Source organism: Phoenix dactylifera, chromosome 14 (assembly GCF_051530095.1).
Source record: "Phoenix dactylifera cultivar Ajwa chromosome 14, Ajwa_hap1_PhDact_Kaust_v1.1, whole genome shotgun sequence".
Classification (NCBI taxonomy): Eukaryota; Viridiplantae; Streptophyta; class Magnoliopsida; order Arecales; family Arecaceae; genus Phoenix; species Phoenix dactylifera.
Window position 1 is genome coordinate 9,310,971 of NC_143203.1, and position 16,873 is coordinate 9,327,843.

The 16,873-nt window shown below is 36.8% G+C and overlaps 1 protein-coding gene across 9 annotated transcripts in view; it reads left to right on the plus strand.

Annotated features, from left to right (window-relative positions):
- The first annotated feature begins 230 nt into the window (after positions 1-230).
- The window catches only part of LOC103723484 (ABC transporter C family member 2), an 85,641-nt gene continuing 68,998 nt past the window's right edge, over positions 231-16,873 (plus strand). For 2 of the 9 annotated variants that reach the window (XM_089927342.1, XM_089927346.1), the window contains exons 1-16: positions 231-521; positions 842-1,305; positions 1,903-2,081; positions 2,537-2,576; positions 2,799-2,958; positions 3,087-3,201; positions 3,290-3,370; positions 3,506-3,530; positions 4,768-4,824; positions 5,662-5,727; positions 10,187-10,261; positions 13,236-13,343; positions 13,836-13,970; positions 15,465-15,571; positions 15,656-15,749; positions 15,915-16,082. In XM_089927342.1, coding sequence (XP_089783468.1) covers positions 973-1,305; positions 1,903-2,081; positions 2,537-2,576; positions 2,799-2,958; positions 3,087-3,201; positions 3,290-3,370; positions 3,506-3,530; positions 4,768-4,824; positions 5,662-5,727; positions 10,187-10,261; positions 13,236-13,343; positions 13,836-13,970; positions 15,465-15,571; positions 15,656-15,749; positions 15,915-16,082 — 1,743 coding nt within the window. In that variant the 5' untranslated portion in view covers positions 231-521; positions 842-972. The remainder of the gene's footprint in view (positions 522-841; positions 1,306-1,902; positions 2,082-2,536; positions 2,577-2,798; positions 2,959-3,086; positions 3,202-3,289; positions 3,371-3,505; positions 3,531-4,767; positions 4,825-5,661; positions 5,728-10,186; positions 10,262-13,235; positions 13,344-13,835; positions 13,971-15,464; positions 15,572-15,655; positions 15,750-15,914; positions 16,083-16,873) is intronic. The other 7 variants (XM_089927347.1, XM_089927348.1, XM_089927349.1 and 4 more) reach the window with 6 other exon arrangements.

Here is a 16,873-nt window from a genome sequence, read left to right on the forward strand (position 1 = left end):
TACCTAGGTGCAAGGGGTCCTCCATCATTCTATTTCTTAAATTTCGCATAAAAATCTATATGCGTATAAGAGATCCACCGTTCATAATACCAATATGAGTACATCTGCGCTGTAGATTGTACGATAGCAGGGAGATTACTATGCGTTAATAGTCTGTACATTAGCTTTCCGGAGAAGGGTGGGCCCACAAGAGCCAACAAGCATTTATTTTCGCCAAGTCATTTTTTGTTATTATAAATCCGTTTCCAACCATCTTTTCTGGACGAGAGCCCCGGGATATTGCAAGCGAGAGCTCGAGGGAGAGAGAGAGGGAGGAGAAAAGTTTGGGGTTGGGGTGGAGATCTTTTTGGAGAATCTCCTCAAAGGCTCTCTCTTCTCTACCAACGGAGGTAGGACTGCTCCTCTCTCGCGGATCGAGATGGTTCGATTTGGTGTCTGGATTCGGTTCTTGGTAGAGCTGCTCCGTTTTCTGTTCGGAAGGGGGACCGGAAATGGAAACCAACTCATTCTCTGATCCGAAGGTAGATGAAGCAATTGGAGATATATAAAGGAGTCTTGTTATTCCAATTGGAATTTGTGTTTCTTATTTGATGTTCCGATTAGAGACTTTTTTACCCTATCTTTTGATTTTTTCCCCCTTTTTTGTGGTTAAAGATTGTATTTTTATGGATAACAGTTTGAGTTTGAGTCGTTTCTGTACACTTACTTTTTCATAGTCCTTTTTTTGGAAAGGAAAATGAAGTAAATTAATACGTGCTTATTATATGCTGAATTTATTACAGTTATGTAATTGGAGGAGTAACGTTTTTTTAACTATCTTTCCTAATTATTTTATTTGCAGAGAGAGAGAGAGAGAGAGAGAGAGAGAGAGCAGTATAAGGCTGCTTGAGTGTGAGAGGAGAGTGTGAGGCAGAGACGGAATTAGGTGTTAGTAGTTAGTACTGAAGTGATTAGAGGTTGGTGTCTTCAGCTATGGGTTTTGAGCCGCTGGCCTGGTACTGCCGGCCGGTCGAGGACGGGGTCTGGACGACGGCGGTGGAGAATGCTTTTGGAGCATACACGCCCTGCGGCATCGAGACCCTGGTCGTTTGCATCTCCCATCTGGTTCTTTTCGCTGCTTGTGTCTACCGGATATGGAGGACCAATAAAGATTTCACTATTCGGAGATTCTGTCTGAGGTCCCGGGCTTACAATTACATGTTGGGGCTGCTGGCCACGTACTGCACTGCAGAGCCTTTGCTTAGGCTGATTATGGGCATGTCAATTGCGAATCTGGATGGACAGACTAGTCTTGCTCCCTTTGAGGTAGGTTACTAAAATTTAATTTAGCTCTTGGATTCATAAAGCTGCTCTTGTTTGGTTGGTATGTGTTCAAATTTCAACCCATGTGCGTGGTTCACCAAATAGTTAGTATTCTACATTTTTATCATAAATTTGCGAACAAGAGTTTATGAATTTGGCCTATCTTTTGCCACTAATTCAAATGATAGAAACGTGTTTCTGAAGGGACCATTCAATAGATTAGATGAGTATAGAAGTCGTATTTGTTGAAGGCTGCAATAGGCCCTAATTGAAACCATAGATGAGATTTGAAAAGGATTTCTAAAATTTAAACATGCTGTGGCTGCTGAATTAGTATGCAATGATCTAACATCAAGTCCTACTTTAAATTGACATGCCTGCATTGCACTCGTGCCCTCCCCGCTCCCTAAATTTTCCAACCTATTTGAGAGACAGCCCTGAAGTGAATAGTACATTTGGCTTATTCCTTCCCTTGCTTTCAAAAATTCTTGTATCTGTGAAAAGAGCTTTTATTATATTGGTTTTGTTTTGCAGTTTGACATGGATTATTTTTCTAGATAATTTGTTGTTTTTATCTGTCATCACCTTCCTACTTTGCAGATAGTTTCACTGCTCATTGAGGCTTCCTCTTGGTGTTGTGTGCTTATTATGATTGGAGTAGAGGCTATAATCTACATCTGTGAGTTCCGGTGGTACGTCCGGTTTGCAGTTATCTACGTTCTGATTGGGCAAATTTCTATGTTCAATCTTGTTCTCTCAGTGAGAGAGTATTATGATAGGTACGTTAGTTGGTTATATTTAGTTACTTGCAACTGCATTAGCATATCTGCTTCATAACAGCTATTATCTTCCCATTTAATCATGCAATAGGCCACGATGGCATCCAAAATTAAAATTTCTGTTCGGCTTGTTGAAAGTGAAAATTTAGAAAGTTCTTGGGTAGTTACTATGTATTTATCCATTCATGTGTTGACATGCAACAGCATACAATACCATTTTAACATCATGTGAAAACAAGTCCATATGTAATAGAGAAACTGTATTTGGTGTCTCTGTCACAGTTCACAAGCATGTTATAAAATGAATCATAGCACCATACTCCAATTTCATTTGTTCAAAGTTTCTTCTACTAGCAGGGCAGACTTTGACCTGCATGTCTTCTCCTATCCAATAGCAATTTTTATGCATTTAAGTGGAATAGAAACATTGTTGATATCTATGTTTGTCTTTGCAGGTCAATCTTCTATTTGTATGTTAGTGAGATAGCAAGCCAGGTTTGTCTATTTATTTTGATATATCTTACTGATACAATAATTAGTGATAACAGCCTATGTGGGCCTGAGTCAATATTCATTCAAAAATTTAATCTCTGCAATCTGGATGTCTTTGTTCACAATGTTATTTCCTTTGATTGGTTTAGCATCTAGGTCAAACTTCTTCGATATTTATTTCAAAGCATGTAAAATTGCGCTAAGGATATAATTTTCTTAATGCAGATTTTGTTTGGAATCCTAATGCTGGTCTATATTCCCAGTTTGAATCCTTACCCAGGATATACTTCAATTAGAAATGAGGTGTTTGTTGACAACACAGGTTATGAAGCACTTCCTGGGGGAGAGCAGATTTGTCCCGAGAGGCATGGCAATATATTGTCCAGTGAGTTCAATGACAGATATGATTAAGTGCTTTATAATATTAACCATTACGATAAACAGGTAAGATAAATTTTCATTTCACTAACTGGTGTGTCTGTCTTGGATATTTGCTGCAATATTTTTTGTTAGGGATATTGTTTTCATGGATGACTCCCCTCATGCAACAAGGGTATAAAAGGCCTATTACTGAGAAGGATATTTGGAAATTAGATACATGGGATCAGACAGAGACATTGAATAGCAGGTATTTTTTGTGTCATCTCCTGCACCAGTTTCCTCTTGGAAATCCAATCTCTATATTGTGTCATCTTTATAACATAATTTTGTTTCAGGTTCTGGAAATGCTGGGCTGAAGAATCCCAGAGACCCAAACCATGGCTTTTGAGAGCACTGCATCGTAGTCTTGGGGGAAGGTATGAACTGATAATTTCATTTTTCCTTCCATATTTCCTGGAGATAAAGTGTTCCATTTCATTTCATTTTATAAAATACTTTCATGTTAAATCAACTATCTGAAACATTCAGTTGCACTTTTAATTTGTCTACAGATTTTGGCTGGGAGGATTTTTCAAGGTAAGTAATAAATTCACTGTCTTAGTAGATCATTTTTTAATTATTTTATGGTTTATGAAATTAATATTGTGAATTTACTGGAAACCAACATGGGTACAACAAATTTGGTAGTATCTATTTGCTGAGATCAGTTAAATTTAGTTGTTTAATGCATGTGCAAAAGCTTGTGGATGATAGTATTATCATTAGGTATCTACAAATTTACTGCTGTTAGTTTTATGTAACAAGTTAGTCTGAGATTGTCTAAATAGATGTATTTCTAGGGCCCCTCAAGTACAAATTATAGAGCGAACGATGCTGACATTCTTAGATCCCATTGATATGTGCATGTGGTGGATCGAATTGACAAAACACCCAGGAGGGGCTCATAGTTCTTCTGAAATATCTCCTAGATGTTTACGGTCCAGATCTGTCTATTGGAACCCAAGAAGATCTGTCCAATCTTGTGGCTCTAAGTTCTTTACAGATATCTAAATCTTTGACACTTTCTTATACTACCTCATGCTTACAGACTTGGTAGGTGAGTCTCGAAGAAAGGAGTTTGGTTCTTGCAAATTCATATTTCCACCTCGTGGAGTTCTCTCACTCAGGGCCGCCAATGTCTCCTAGCTTTGCCTGTTATTAGTGCCAATTAAATGGTTGCATTTTCATAAGACTTAACATGTTAGATATATGGTTTTAATGGAATTTGGATAAATCGCAAGATAGCATTACTTAAGAATATCAGTTTCAAAATTTTTAATAGGGATAATATAATAGTGTCTGGATTTATTTGTATTTTAGAGACACTGATTTACATTGAATAGTTATGTACTGTTTTAATAAGCTACGTGAAAGGGCATAAAGAACGATAGTTGTATATAATGTGTTCTTCTCTGGACGCTTCACTTCTTGCATTATTATTACCCATCCAGGATCTGTCATGGTATGGAACCTTGAAGATTGTCTTATCGGGACTCATGTACTAAAATGGTCATGCACATTACAATTGTTGTGAATAATGTTTGTTTGATGGAAACCTCACTCGAGTGTACTAATTCTCTGTAGGGAAAATCTGTTGTTGATTTTGGAGGGGTTGCATTTCTGGATTCTTTTCTACTTAGACATTTTAACCCTTAAAATCAATCTTTAGAAATTGTAGTTATCCATTTAGTGAATAATATTACTTCCGTTTTTTCATGTTTTCATGTTTTCTCATGAATAATTTTGTTACTTTATCCTTTAACTCACCTTGCAGATTGGTAATGATGCTTCTCAATTTGTGGGCCCACTAATATTGAATCACCTCTTGGAGGTAAGTTCTCTTTCTGCTGACAAATAAATATATGAGATACTTCTTTATCTGCTTATTTATTTATCTGACCTTACCTAGATCTGTCTGCCTCTATCTCTTTTCTGCAATATTTTTTTTTCCTGTCTCTTTGCCAACAGCTTAAGCCCCAAAATCTCATTCAGCATAATATAATGGATGGAGACGAGAAGTCAGTTGATCACATATTTACTATGTTGCAGTATATTCTAATATTCTAGATCTGTGCAACCTCCATAAAGCATGAGATAAAAGTTATTTAGCTTTTTGTTAGATATATTTGGTTTTAACAGTATGCAGACATAAATATGGTAGCAAATCTTCTTTGGTGTTATCATGTAATCAATAGGTAAAATATCATGTCTCTTTGTTTTTTCCCTTCAAAATCTTTCTCTCGTTTCTATCTTTACTAAATAATTATAATGGATAAATTGTTAACTAATATAAAAGTTTGGCTAATGAGAGTTGATCAGCACAGAAATTTAATTAGTTTTTCATTATATTTTCTAATTTTATTTTTGGTATTTGAACAATTTAATATCCATTATATCAAAATGTGCCCAGGACCTTAGCTGCTTACATAATCTGGCAGTATATTAATTGCTATTTTTTCTATATCTTATTAAATTTTACACTCACTTTTGATTTGATGATAATTTTCTTGTTTGAGAATCCTGACATGCATTGCATTTGTGATTCTTGTATTTGTCATAAGTTTATCTGGTAGTAGACCTATGCAATTATGCAGTTTTATTATATATAAATTTACTAGATCTATCCATATGGTGTGATGAATCTTTTTGTTTTTGTTATAATATGCAGTCTATGCAAGAAGAAGATCCATCTTGGAATGGCTACATTTATGCCTTTGGAATTTTTGCTGGAGTGGTATGGAACCATATTCAAAATTTGTGTCATTTTTAATCTCTCCTTTGGTATGCCTTTTCATCTTCATTTACTATCTTATTGATTTTATGAATAAATGGAAAAGACATATATTTAGAAGGTTTTTACAGCATATTTTTGATATATCAGTTGCTTCCATACTTGTGCTAGTGCTTGTTAAAATATTTCTAAGAAGTTTTATAACTTTTTGACCCTTACTATTCTTTGGATTTTGTCAAAATTACTCTATATGTCAGAAACCTATTTAACAGAAAATAAAGTCTTAAGAGAATGCATGGGCACTTCTGTTATATTTCAAGTGTCTATGAGCCATTATTTTATGTAAATGCTTATTTTATGAAATGGTGCCGATTTTCATTTGGACTAAGAGACGTGCAAACCATATTTCATGCGTTTGATTTTGACTCCTTTATTCTATCACCTAAACCTAACTTCTCTTCTGCGCAATTGGCTGCTTGAGTTGTTCTGAAATGTTACAGAAATACGATCGCATCTAGTGCCTATTAATATTTCCATACTATCCTATATGAACACAAGAAATGGCAGGTTATACCTTTCCAAGTTAGGATGAATTCCGAGAATACAATTACAATGGGCTATATCCCATTAATTTAGTGTATGAGTGTGATAAATGTGCGTATAATGTGTGAGTACATGAGAAAGGTATATGCAAATTAGTGTCTCTAACCCTCTTCGTATAAAGGATGGATTGAAGGAAGGATGGATAGGAAAGGATGGGTGAGAGAGAGGATGGATGGGTCTTTCATCCATCCTCCCGTTTGTTTGGTGAAACATGGAAGGATCGACGGGTATGATTTCCTTCTTTGTTTGGTATAGGAGGGAGGAATAAAGGAAAGGATGGATGATATTTTTATGACATTTTTACTAAACTACCCTTTGATAAAAAGTATTATTATGATCAATTTATAACACTTATTTATATTAAAGTAGGGCAATATATAAACTTATGATCTTTATAATTTATAATTATATAAAAAATTATATAAATACTTAAGTTTAATTTAATTTAATGAATATTTTTATAAATTAATTATATGAATTTATTTATTTATATATATTAATCATATAAATAACTAATTAATTTATAATTTAATTTAAATAGTTAATAAATTTTATGTGAATAGTTAACTAAAAATAGTGTATATAAATAGAAAAATAGAAGAAGTGTTAGGGGTTTGTCAAAAAAATTAATGGGGGGTAATGTTGTCAATGTAGAAACCCACTCCTCACATGCTCCATTCATCCTTTCTTTGGGAAGATGCAAATTGGTGGGCTAGGATCAAGGATCGACGAACCGGGCCGTACTTCCTAGTTCAGGCTGAATCGAGCCGATCCGGTCCCAGACTAGGTTGGTTTGCTATAGAAAAACAGCTCTGGCCTCGTAGGAGAAGGAACCTCAATAATACCAGCCAGAATCGGACGAAACCATCTCGTCCGGTTTGACTCGGACTCGGTGTGAATCGGCCGGTTCGCCTTGAGTTGGGGGCTAGTGGCCCACTGTGGCAATAATGCCACAGCGGGCGTTGTTTGCTACTGCGTGGGCGCTGTGGGGTGGCGTCAGCTTTAAAAGCTGAATGCCACTGAAGGGGAAGGCCGAAGAAGGCCTTCCCAACGGCCAGGTATCGGTTCTCTTTCCAAAAAATTTACAAACAACACTGATCCAGGCTATCAGAAGGAAGAGCCAAGGCTAAATAAAATGTGCTTTTCCCTTATATAGGCCTTACATCATGAATTGACCAAGTCAAACAATTAACAACTAACCAAACTTGGACCCTTCAATTAATTGACTAAGTCAATTAATTGATTACATACCAAATTAAACCTTACCAGCATTAGACCATTAAACCAATTGATCACACCCAAAAACTTACATTGATCAATTGATCTATTTACTTGACTCAACAGCTAACCTACTGACTTGACTACAATAAAAACAAACCAAATTGACTCGACCAGCAACTAATTGACTCCATCATCTGAATGAGGGGCTCTGATGTCCTCATCATCCACTCTGATGGTAAGCTATCTGCAATAGATGCAAAGCATCCAAACAGGCAGAAAAGGGAATAGTGGACCATAGAATAGAATAAACTCTAGCCCAATCAATGCTTGAAGCTTCACTATAGAAGTAGATGAGTAGATGAGTGGAACAGTTATTTAAGGTTACTTAAAGCTACAAGAAATTGCATAGGATTTCTTCGAGTGCATGAATGCCGAGTACCAATAAATGGCTTACCAGATGAGTTATGAGCAATTTTAGCTAGTGTCAAGTAGAGGAAACCATCTAGAAGCTGAAATTAATTTGTAGGATTTGGAAGTGGCTCACCATATCTAGAATTTTCAGACGATGCTATATTAGTGCATCAAACAGAAAATCATGCTCAAACTGACAATAGAGTTGCTGCTTTACAATTGCAAACGATGAAAGCTTTCAGACTTGAAAAATAATCATTTTATCAGTAAAAGTAGCAGAAATGCAATGCTACCAAGTAGTTGGCATTTCAATAAAGCCATGAAAAACACTTAAACTTGCATGATAGAGTAGGCGATTCTACTTCTCCTTTGAACAATCACTATGAGGAAAGGCACTCTTTATGCCTTTTTAATAGATGCACCAGGGACTATCGAGGAATGGGACAACCGGTGATGATCATCTTCACCATGGGGCAAGGATACTTTTATTATCTAGTTAATTTCATATGTCTTAATAACTAGTTTGCTTTTGAATCTCCAGGAACCTTTGAAATAACTCATGATCATGTAGACCATATGCAACAATTGTTGTCCTTCATTATAGAAGGGAAATGAAATTCATGTGTGTTATTGAAGAGCTTGAATCTTCTCATTCATGCATACCAGAAAGGGTGGTGAATTACCTTATAATTGGAGTGCACTCATGATGAACATAAATGATTTTGATAAATGACCAAACTAGAGTGTATAAGAGTTAGGGGCTGGCTAGAAATTCAGGGGCATGGCTAATTGTGCAACAGGAGGACCTTTGTTTATGTGACATACAATGTCTAGCTCAGGGAATGCGTCTAGTGGAGCATAAACAGAAGATAATATTAGGAGAATTTCTAAGTGTAGAAATGCTTAGGACAATAAATCGAGAACTCTCAAAAATAGGCACCATTATGGACCAAGAGGATTCATGAGGTGTACATAGAGAGTAAGAGAAAGGATCCAAATTGATATCTGTACCCAAGGATAAGAGAGTAAGAGAAGGGATCCAAAATGACCCCTACTAAGATGCCATATAGAGAGATTATAAAAACTCAGATCTGTACACAAGGATCAGAGAGGTTTGTTAATAAGAAGAATAAATCAAAAACATGAGCAATGGTGTTCGTACAAACTAAAATAATTATACCCCTCATAGTGCATGTACTTAGCTAGAATCAGAGGCAGCATAATTGACCACCCAAGTTGAAGTATGTCTCTCTTTGACCACAAGGAATAGGAGCAAACATTATTAATATGTGGTGATCTTGAGCCAGCAATGGTGATACTTCATTTTGTTAGGAGATAACCGTAAAAACGAGGGTACAAGAAAATACTAATCATAAACTTCCTATAGGTACTCATTCCCATGGCTTGAATGTCCTGATAGATTCAATTCAGGCCTATGACACATAACGTGGACCATGGTGAAGACTAGATTTTGTTAATAAACTAAGAAAATTAGAAATAACTCCCAATCAAAGTGAAGGAAGAAGGTTCTCAAATTTCAAAATGGTTAAGGTCAAAAGATGACAATTGTCAGACTCTGTTTTACCCCAGTTGATTCGCTAACCTCAAAGTGGCTGTCAAAAATAGGAAAAAATGGCATCGGCTAAACAGCCTTATGTTAAGAATTAGCAATATGACATTTTCATGCCACAGAAATGTGAAATAGATAAAAATGTGATGTTTGATACAGAAAATTGCCAGCCGAAGTGGAAGTTGAGAACAGACATGTAGGTGCTTCATCTGATAATCCTCTCCCTTCTCCCTTCTTCCTTCCTGCATCGCGAGAGTGGTCCTGGTACTCGCGGGGTTTTGATCTTGAAAATATATCACTATCCAAAAAATTTGTGTTTATAGAGATCAAATTATATGAGAAGAGATCTTCGATTTCAAATTGCTAGTCCTGCTTTTGGACCTAAATTTCAAAACCTATAGTTGTTTCATCACTTTTATGAAGTAGCTTTCAGTAAGTGATCCTGTGATAATATAAAACCATAACACTCATGCCAAGGGCCAACAGAATCCTTATCCAATATTTTTGAAATAGTGGGATGCTGATATTGCAGTTGGGATGAATTTTACTTGGCTATACTTTTAAATTTTAATCTTCCAAATGTCTTCAGTTTTGCAGGTATATTGTAGAATACTTTGAAGTTAAGCTCTTTTTTCTGACCTAAATTTTACTAATCAGGCATTGGGTGCACTATTTGAAGCACAGTACTTTCAGAATGTTATGCGAGTTGGCTTCAGACTGAGGTCTACCTTGGTACATTTCAGTTTTTAATGTTTTTCTGTCTATAATGATATTTTAAGACGTATTAAGTACATTAGCCAATCTTGTTGCTTGAGTATTTTGTAATGATAAAAGCAAAGCCCCATTCAGTTTATCGTAATAATCCTAGGAATCCTTTGCTCTCATTTATACCTATCTAATGCAATATTTGTCCATGCTACCTTACCATCATGCTTTTTGAAGTCACCAAGAAGAGTCTACATGGTAGTAGTAAGAAGAGCAGGTCGCTGGCTTCACTTGGTTGCTGCTGTGGCAGCAAATTAAGGTTGTGGAAATGGAAACGAGGAAGGGTTTCTTCACACTTGTTCTTATACTTGACAAGTATTACGATACAAATACAAGCAGTAATTCACCTATTGATCTATATAGAAGACAGATGCAAGGTAATGAACTTTAATAGAGTTTATAGTCACAAATGAATCTAGATGAAAGGATATTAAACATTCTGGTGGATTTTTTTCAAAATTTTATGCAAGATTCACCGTTTTGGTACTGGATTACGTATTGGTACCATCTTATTAAAGTGTCGGTATGCCAGTACAGTATCCGGTTCGGCATGCCGAGTGTCGGTATGCCCCTCGAACTGCGTACTGGTTTGGCAGCGGTATGGTATGGTACGGTACGGTCGGTTTGCACTTGTAACAACCTAGAACCTCGCCCAAAATGGCTAGCCGGAAGTTATTGTTTGGGTTCCTTGATCCTGTATAAGTACCCAAGATCTACCCAGCGAATAACCGATGTGGGACTAAACACACGCCCGCACGGGTCCTCACATACTCCCCCCGTTCAAGCCCTGACGTCCTCGTCAGGCTAAGGGTTCAAATCCATTCAAATCTAATCACAAACACCACGATCGGTCCGTAGTCAACCCCAATGGATCCGTGCTGCAGTGTCCCTTAGTCTACATAAGTTATGGGCCGGGTCCGCTCTGATACCATTTTGTAACAACCCAGAACCTCGGCCAAAATGGCTAGCCGGAAGTTATTATTTGGGTTCCTTGATCCTGTATAAGTACCCAAGATCTACCCAGCGAATAACCGATGTGGGACTAAACACACGCCCACACGGATCCTCACATACTCCCCCCGTTTAAGCCCTGACGTCCTCGTCAGGCTAAAGGTTCAAATTTAATCATAAACACCACGATTGGCCCGTGGTCAGCCCCAATGGATCCGTGTTGCAGTGTCCCCTAGTCCACATAGGTTATGGGCCGGTTTCGCTCTGATATCATTATTGTTTGGGTTCCTTGATCCTGTATAAGTATCCAAGATCTACCCAGCGAATAACCGATGTGGGACTAAACACACGCCCGCACGGGTCCTCACAGCACTAGTACCAATTGGTATGGCAAACTATATTTTTATGCTTCAAGTATCTGTTATCTGCATTACATGATTGATGCTAGCAAAGGCATATGCCTACTTTGATCTTATGATAAGAACCAGTAGGAGAGGAAGGTCTTGATTATATTATGCTAGAATTAGGTTCTCATTGCTTATATCATTTAATCCTTTTGTATGAGAATTAGCAGAATCTGGTGCATTACCTTTTACTGTCCTCCCAGTATAGAAGCACAGTTAACCTGCTTCTTGTGCACCAAGAAAGACTATATTGTATAACTCCTCTGACTTTGAGTAATTGTTTAAAACCAACATGATTAGTTGGAAATAGCTGATTTATTAGATCTGCAGGGAGTTCAGAAATAAGTTATCCATGTAGAAGAAGGTCCCAATGTCACTAAAGATCCAGTTTGGCAGTAGGTATACCCAAGATATTATATTATTTTTGTTCTACTGCATTTCCATACCTAGATTATGTTGGAAAACAATTGAATCCAACTATTTGATAATTTATTACAGCTTGATAGAAGATATGAGATTCCTTTATATTCTACTTTTTAAAATGATTAGAGTATTACCAGAACTCATATTTTGTGTATGTATTTCTGTTTTTCTCTCATGTTCTAGTCACGAGTGTTTTCTTAATGTTTCCTGACCCTCATTTTTTGTTAGAAAATTTTGTGCACTCACAAAAAATAAATGTAGATATATTTCTTTTCCCCTCCATATGCACCATTTGTCTCAGGATTCCACAACTTACAAAGAGATAACTAAGGTGTATAAAAGGGATATTGTAACCCCGATTTTATGGAAATAAGTGTTTCAAACAAGGTACAGCGTCTTGGAAGTTGGCCTCGTACTGGTGGCTCCATGTCGCGATGTCGGTACGCCAGGTACGGGGCCAGTTTGGTGTCCCGACTATTGGTACACTCTCCATACCGTATACCGGTGCGGTATGCCTTGTACCGTTCAGTTCAGCATAGTATGGCGTACCATAATTTCAAAAAAAATTGACTCAAATTTTCTGTATGTTTTCAACACCACTAAATTTGGCCTTGAATTATGCTGTTAAAAATCTGTATTCTCTTTAAAATTATGCAAGAACCTCCTTATAGTATGATGATAGCCCTTTCTATAGCCTCGGAAATTGATCTTAAAAAGAAAAATCAAATATGGAGCAAACCTTCTCTCAGACTAATATATGCCTGACTTCTTAATTTATTGTCATAGTTCCTCATAGTTCCACTCTTATGCCCTTTTTAACTTTGTATGACAATTTATAGATAAAGACAGTGTTTTTTCCTCGATTACATCATGTTAACCTCATCACTCAAGCGATGAAAGTGGTAAGTTAAAAATGTGGTCATATGCTAATGTGGAGCTTGCTGCTTACATAATGCTCCTTCCCCTTCTCTATTTGTCTTCTCAAATCCTTTGGTTTATCACTCATACTCTGTTGATTAAGTCTTGGCTGCTTTAGGCAGATTATAAATTATTATGAGTAATAAATATATCATATGTTTCCCTTTAGCCCTTATTATTGATTATGTGGTTGCAATCTGTGATTGCTATTATTGATTTCCATGGTAAATTCATCTCCTTTGTAGGTTGCAGCTGTTTTTCGCAAATCACTAAAACTATCACATGTGGGTCGTAGGAAATTTGCAACAGGGAAGATAACAAATTTGATGACTACTGATGCAGAAGCACTCCAGGCATTTTCTCTCACTTTATTCCCAAATAGTTATGCATAAATAAAATGCTCTATCTTATTTCCAAATTAGCTATTCATGACTTAAGTTTGTAACTTTTGACTATAAATGCATGACTTGCCACTTTTTTTGTAAATTAAAAGGGCACATTCTAGCTCTGTTATTCGGTGTATCATGAGTAACATGCAAATCAGTTGAAGATTTATAGCATACAATAATAAACAACTGCTCAGCATGATTACTGTAATATAGTTTCAAAACTTCTGTGTGCTTCTCTTGGCTTCATGACATCTTCAATACTAGTATATAATTCACTTCTAATTTTTCTAGTATTTTCATTTAAATAATAAACTTGATTAGTATGGGATGATTGTGGACCCTCCAAATGATATTAGTGTTGTAAAATATATGAGACACACAGTAAACTATTTTTCTTCATGTTTAGGCATATAAATAAATGCATGTTTGATATGTACTTTGTCACTCTTTTTGCAGCAAGTCTGCCAACAGCTTCACAATGTATGGTCGGCTCCTTTTCGTATTACCATAGCTATTGTACTGTTGTACAAACAGCTAGGTGCTGCATCACTTGTTGGCTCATTTATGCTGGTTCTCATGTTCCCAATACAGGTAATTCTCTAGTTAGTGATTTCATTTTATTTATGCTGTTTTGAGTTTGTTTATTCAGATTAATCTTCTTGCCTATAAATACTGTGCTGATGCAGAGGAAGGATATGGTGTCAATCTGGTTGGATTGTTGTTAGGCAGGGTTTGGTCACAATTTTTGTTGTCTAGACCCAGATGTAGAACTTAATTCCTAAAGTCTAACTTGATCCTTGCCCTTCATCAGACTAAGGACTTTAGTGCTATTATCTTTCTAGAACTAGACCTTAAAACACTTTTGCCCGGTTCACACCGATACACAGCGGAAAATGGCCGATTCCGGTCTCTATAGAATCGGAACCGTTTTTCACAGCCGAACCGTACCGGTTGGGGCCGGTACCAGTATGGTACGTGCTGACGGTCAATAGCGACAATTGCCACCAAAGAAGAAAAAAATTAGAGAAAATGGCTGATAACAGGGTAATCCAAATTGGAACAAAGCCCCTCCTTTCCAAATAAAATTCGGTGACAATCTGGTCGGAATCCCAAGTTTAAGAACTATGGAGTATGTGGAGGAGGAAAAGATTTGAGGGGTTTGTACCTTATTTTCGGCGAGTTGTGGCTGCGATTCTGGCGGGCACGGTGATGGATTTCTGAAAGAAGAAGAAAAGATGGGTTTCTTTGGTGATGGTTTGGTGGTGGATGGTAGTGAGGCTCGAAGGGAGTTGAGGGGTCATTAAAGAGTTGGAGGAGGCGCTCAAAGGTGGGCGCTAGGAATCTGCCTCGGCATCAAATTTCCTCCAGTGAAGACAGGAGGAAGGAGATTCCTATCGAGAGTCTTCTCTCATAGCACGTGCTGAGCATGTGCTTCTTTTTTTTTTCGTTCTAGGCTGTTTCCTATATTTGGGCTGGTCAAGTGGACCAAGCCCAGCTTTCTGTTAGCTCAATTGGGCTACGTTATCATGGTCAAAGTGTATTGGTTGATGCGCTTTGTCGATACGGGTCATTGGTACGGTGTACACCATGCCAACCCTTGGTAGTTATAGGTTTAATACTTGATATTTTGAACCTTGATCTGAAGAGGAACTTTTTTTCTTTTCGGAGATTCAATGTCAAGTTCCTTCGTTTTCTGGCTTTTGTTTGCGAATTGTTTCATCTTTTTTTCAGATTCCACTTAAACACATGAACCAAATCCTGACAGACAGAGGTAAGCAAAAATCAGTAGTGTTATATTAACATAATAAGGAAGCTAAGCGATATATATATTCTGTCGATAGCCAAAATAGTGAGTTTAAACTTTAGACCTTAAAGTATCTCCAGGCTACACCTTGTCCTATGTCTAGAATGATTGGTAACCAGCCATTTTCTTTTGCTAGACAAATTTTTTTTGCAAAGTCCCTGAATACAATTTCCTTCAGATTTATATACAACCTGCGCTATATTGCTAAAATCCTTCATATTTATATACATCCTGCATCATATTCTTGCAGTTTCTGATTTTTGGCTCCTTTCTGGCATCAGACATTTGTAATAAGCAAAATGAAGAAACTGTCAAAGGAGGGCTTGCAATGTACTGACAAGCGCATTGGTCTTATGAATGAGATATTGGCTGCTATGGATACCGTGAAGTATGCTGCCATTTGATTGTGATATCTTGCTCTTGTTTAAATTTAATCCTTGAGTGAGTGCGCTCTTAATCTTTTATCGGGCAGATGTTATGCGTGGGAGCAAAGTTTCCAGTCAGAAGTGCAGAGCATTCGCAATGATGAGCTCTCATGGTTCCGTAGGGCTCAGCTATTAGCAGCAGTAAGTCCAAAGCATTCTTTATTTATTGCTTGTAATGGAATGACAGAATCTAATATTGGCCATGTTGGTCTTATCCCTTATTTCTTTTTTTATTTTTTTTGATTAACATAGTTACGACTTACAGAACTGTTTATGACTAATTGGCATGTTTTGTTTTTTTTGCAGTTCAATAGTTTTATTCTGAATAGCATACCAGTTGTTGTTACAGTCTCATCATTTGGGATGTACTCTTTACTTGGGGGGGATCTGACACCTGCAAAAGCATTTACGTCACTGTCACTGTTTTCGGTATTAAGGTTTCCTCTGTTCATGCTCCCTAATGTGATAACTCAGGTATAATACTCTTCCTCATTATTCTTTTGTGTTTTCGTGGAAAAATTATGGTGAAGCAAGTTTTATTTTGTTTTTTGTGTGGTTATAAAACTACAGCAAACAATTTATCATTGGTTGTAGCTTGAAGAAATAACGTGGGTTCCTGTTGGTGAGCAATTGAATTCAGTAATTATACTTTCTGCAATTTTGGGATTCTAAGTGAATTTTTGCAAGCTGACCTAATATCAAATATATATAAATTTTATCTTTGTACTTGGGCTTAGCTAGACTGGCATCCTATCTCTGAAATGGCCGATTTGGCTTTTCGCTTTGTATACCTAAATATTTCCATTATAAGAAAGCAAAACTCTTAGTCTTGTAAAAAAGATATTGGATTAATAATTGCAGAGTACCATATAACAAAGTGCAAATGAAGAACCTTTTCTACCAGCCAATTTTGGGAGGGTTCCTTTACATTATGTCAGAAATGCATCTTTTTGTAAAATTTCTAGTTTCAAATGAACTGTAGATTAGTAATCTTTCACAATAACTAGTGTATCACTGAGTCCCACATTTATCTCATTTGTCCTGTTCTCACCTGATTTGGGCCAGGTTTTCTCCAGTCCCAGATTAAAAAAAAAAGAAAAAGAAAAAGAAGCAAAGTTGTTTGAACTGATGTTGGAGAAGGCGATGTGATTGCTTTTATTACTCGATTTATTTTTGGTTAAAACCATGGACTGCACTTAGTCATTTGATAGTCAGGAGCCTTTTTTATTTGGTAAGAATGGTAAATTTTGCTGGAAAATATGGAT